A 2,017-nucleotide genomic window follows, 5' to 3' on the forward strand; every position below is an offset into this window, starting at 1 on the left:
AGGGGATGCGATACTGAGCACTGACACGAGCCCCGGTCGCGCTGCGTGCTGTGTTCTGTTTCTTTGTGATTCCCCAGATTTAAAATGGCTGCAGTCAAGTGATCAGATACTAATTGCTTAAAAAAAGAACTGTGGCAATCAGTCCTGATACTGCAGCGGCTTACATCATTCCACTATTTGGGATCTTTTGGTCTATCTGGGAATTGCTTAAAACTGGGAGGAGTTTTCATTTTAGAAAACATGTTTAAATGATGGAGTGTTTGTAGTTCTTTAGATCAGCTTGCAAACATTTTCTTCTCTTCCCAGCTGTTGCCGATGCAATTAGGACGAGCCTTGGACCAAAGGGAATGGATAAAATGGTAAACTTTGTGTTTTAAATTGTCAAAATATTAAGCTTATTCGAGATGCTGTAAATTCAACATGTCTTATAGAGGATGCTGCCTTTTGCCTTAATTCTTTCCCATGTTTCAGTTATTTAAGGGAAAGTGGGAACTAAATGGAGATCTTGGTTTGGGAAATGATGTTAAAGAGAATACTTGGAGTCTCAAATGAAAGATTTGTAGCTGCTGATTGGAACTGTGTTCTTGCCCTTTATTCCCAGATTCAGGATGCTAAGGGAGATGTGACAATCACGAATGATGGTGCCACCATCCTGAAACAAATGCAGGTTCTGCACCCTGCAGCCAAAATGGTGAGTGTTTCCTTTTCCATTTTGTGTGGATTTGAGGAGCAATGCCTGGGATAGTGACAGAGCAGAAAATTTTGTGCATTCTGCTCCAGGAACGTTTATTCTGATTGTGGCATGTGCTGAAGAGTTACAAACCCTTGTTTCTTAACCAGTGTTCCTTATGCACAATCCCTCTGGACATGTTTTAAGACATAAGAAAATGTAGCCCAAATCTTGATCTGTCATTTAAGAAGGAAAAGTCATGTCCCAAACCATTAGGACAGAAGGGAATGAAAGAAGGGAATGTGTGAAGGTATGGTCAGGTGGTCTGAGGATACAGTATCTGGTCCTTTGAGATGTTTGGTGGTCATGGATTTGGTTGTGGTTGGAGATGGAAATGAGCTTCCTGTGACCCTCCCCCAGGGAAGGAAAAGGTAAACCTGTTAGGTAGGTGTGTTCAGTTTTAAATTTGGGAGAAAAAGCTTTGTTTCTGCAAGTGACTTACTGTACCATAGCTGTGTTTGGGCCAAAGATGTGTCTGGGTATGGGTAAGCAGCACTCTGTTTATTATAAATTTTTGTCATAATTTCTCCTTCAGTTGGTAGAGCTCTCAAAAGCACAAGACATTGAAGCTGGTGATGGCACAACCTCTGTTGTTGTCATTGCTGGAGCTCTCCTGGACGCCTGTTCCAGACTCCTTCAGAAAGGTAAAGACATTTATTTAACATGCAGAGACTGTAGGTAGTGAAGTCTTTTTGTCCTCTTGCACGCATGTGATGAAGCTTAAAGTAGCTGTTATCAGTTGGAAGGATAAAGGGCATATCCCACACTCCAGGGAAATTGAGGAGTTCCATACAGAACTGTAGGAAAACAGTCTTTGAAAATCTGAAATTAAGTCAGTGTCAGCCTCCTCGCAGGCATCAGCTGAACAGCAGCAGCTTTAAGAATGCCCAGAGAACTTGGAGAAAGTGCTTCTGGGATGTCAGGGATCACCAGGAAATGTGCAAGACTTGGCTGTGAGGACAATTTACTTGGAATGTTACAGCTTTTTGCCTCAGTTTTAATAGCAGAGTAATAAGGGAGGTCATACACCCGTGAAGAACATTCTGCTGAAGTGCCTTTAGTTCATTCTGACCTGAGTATCTGAAGTTTTAAAATGGAAAGAGATGAAGAAAAAACCAAAAAAAAAGTATGTTTGAAAGCATGAAGTGTCTAACAGGCATTTTTTATGCTCTGCACAGGAATTCACCCCACCATCATTTCGGAGTCATTCCAGAAGGCTCTGGATAAAGGTATCGAGGTGTTGACCAACATGGCCCAGCCCGTGGAGCTCAGTGACAGGGAGACCCT

General features: G+C 42.2%; 1 protein-coding gene across 1 annotated transcript in view; it reads left to right on the forward strand.

The window, feature by feature from the left end:
* Nucleotides 1–2,017, forward strand: part of CCT4 (chaperonin containing TCP1 subunit 4) — an 11,276-nt gene that overhangs the window by 5,296 nt on the left and 3,963 nt on the right. The window contains exons 4-7 of the mRNA XM_017745224.1: nt 267–359; nt 602–691; nt 1,266–1,374; nt 1,909–2,017. The exon at nt 1,909–2,017 is cut by the window's right edge and continues 58 nt beyond it. Coding sequence (XP_017600713.1) covers nt 267–359; nt 602–691; nt 1,266–1,374; nt 1,909–2,017 — 401 coding nt within the window. The remainder of the gene's footprint in view (nt 1–266; nt 360–601; nt 692–1,265; nt 1,375–1,908) is intronic.

Source organism: Corvus brachyrhynchos, unplaced genomic scaffold (genome assembly GCF_000691975.1).
Source record: "Corvus brachyrhynchos isolate BGI_N302 unplaced genomic scaffold, ASM69197v1 scaffold69, whole genome shotgun sequence".
Lineage (NCBI taxonomy): Eukaryota > Metazoa > Chordata > Aves > Passeriformes > Corvidae > Corvus > Corvus brachyrhynchos.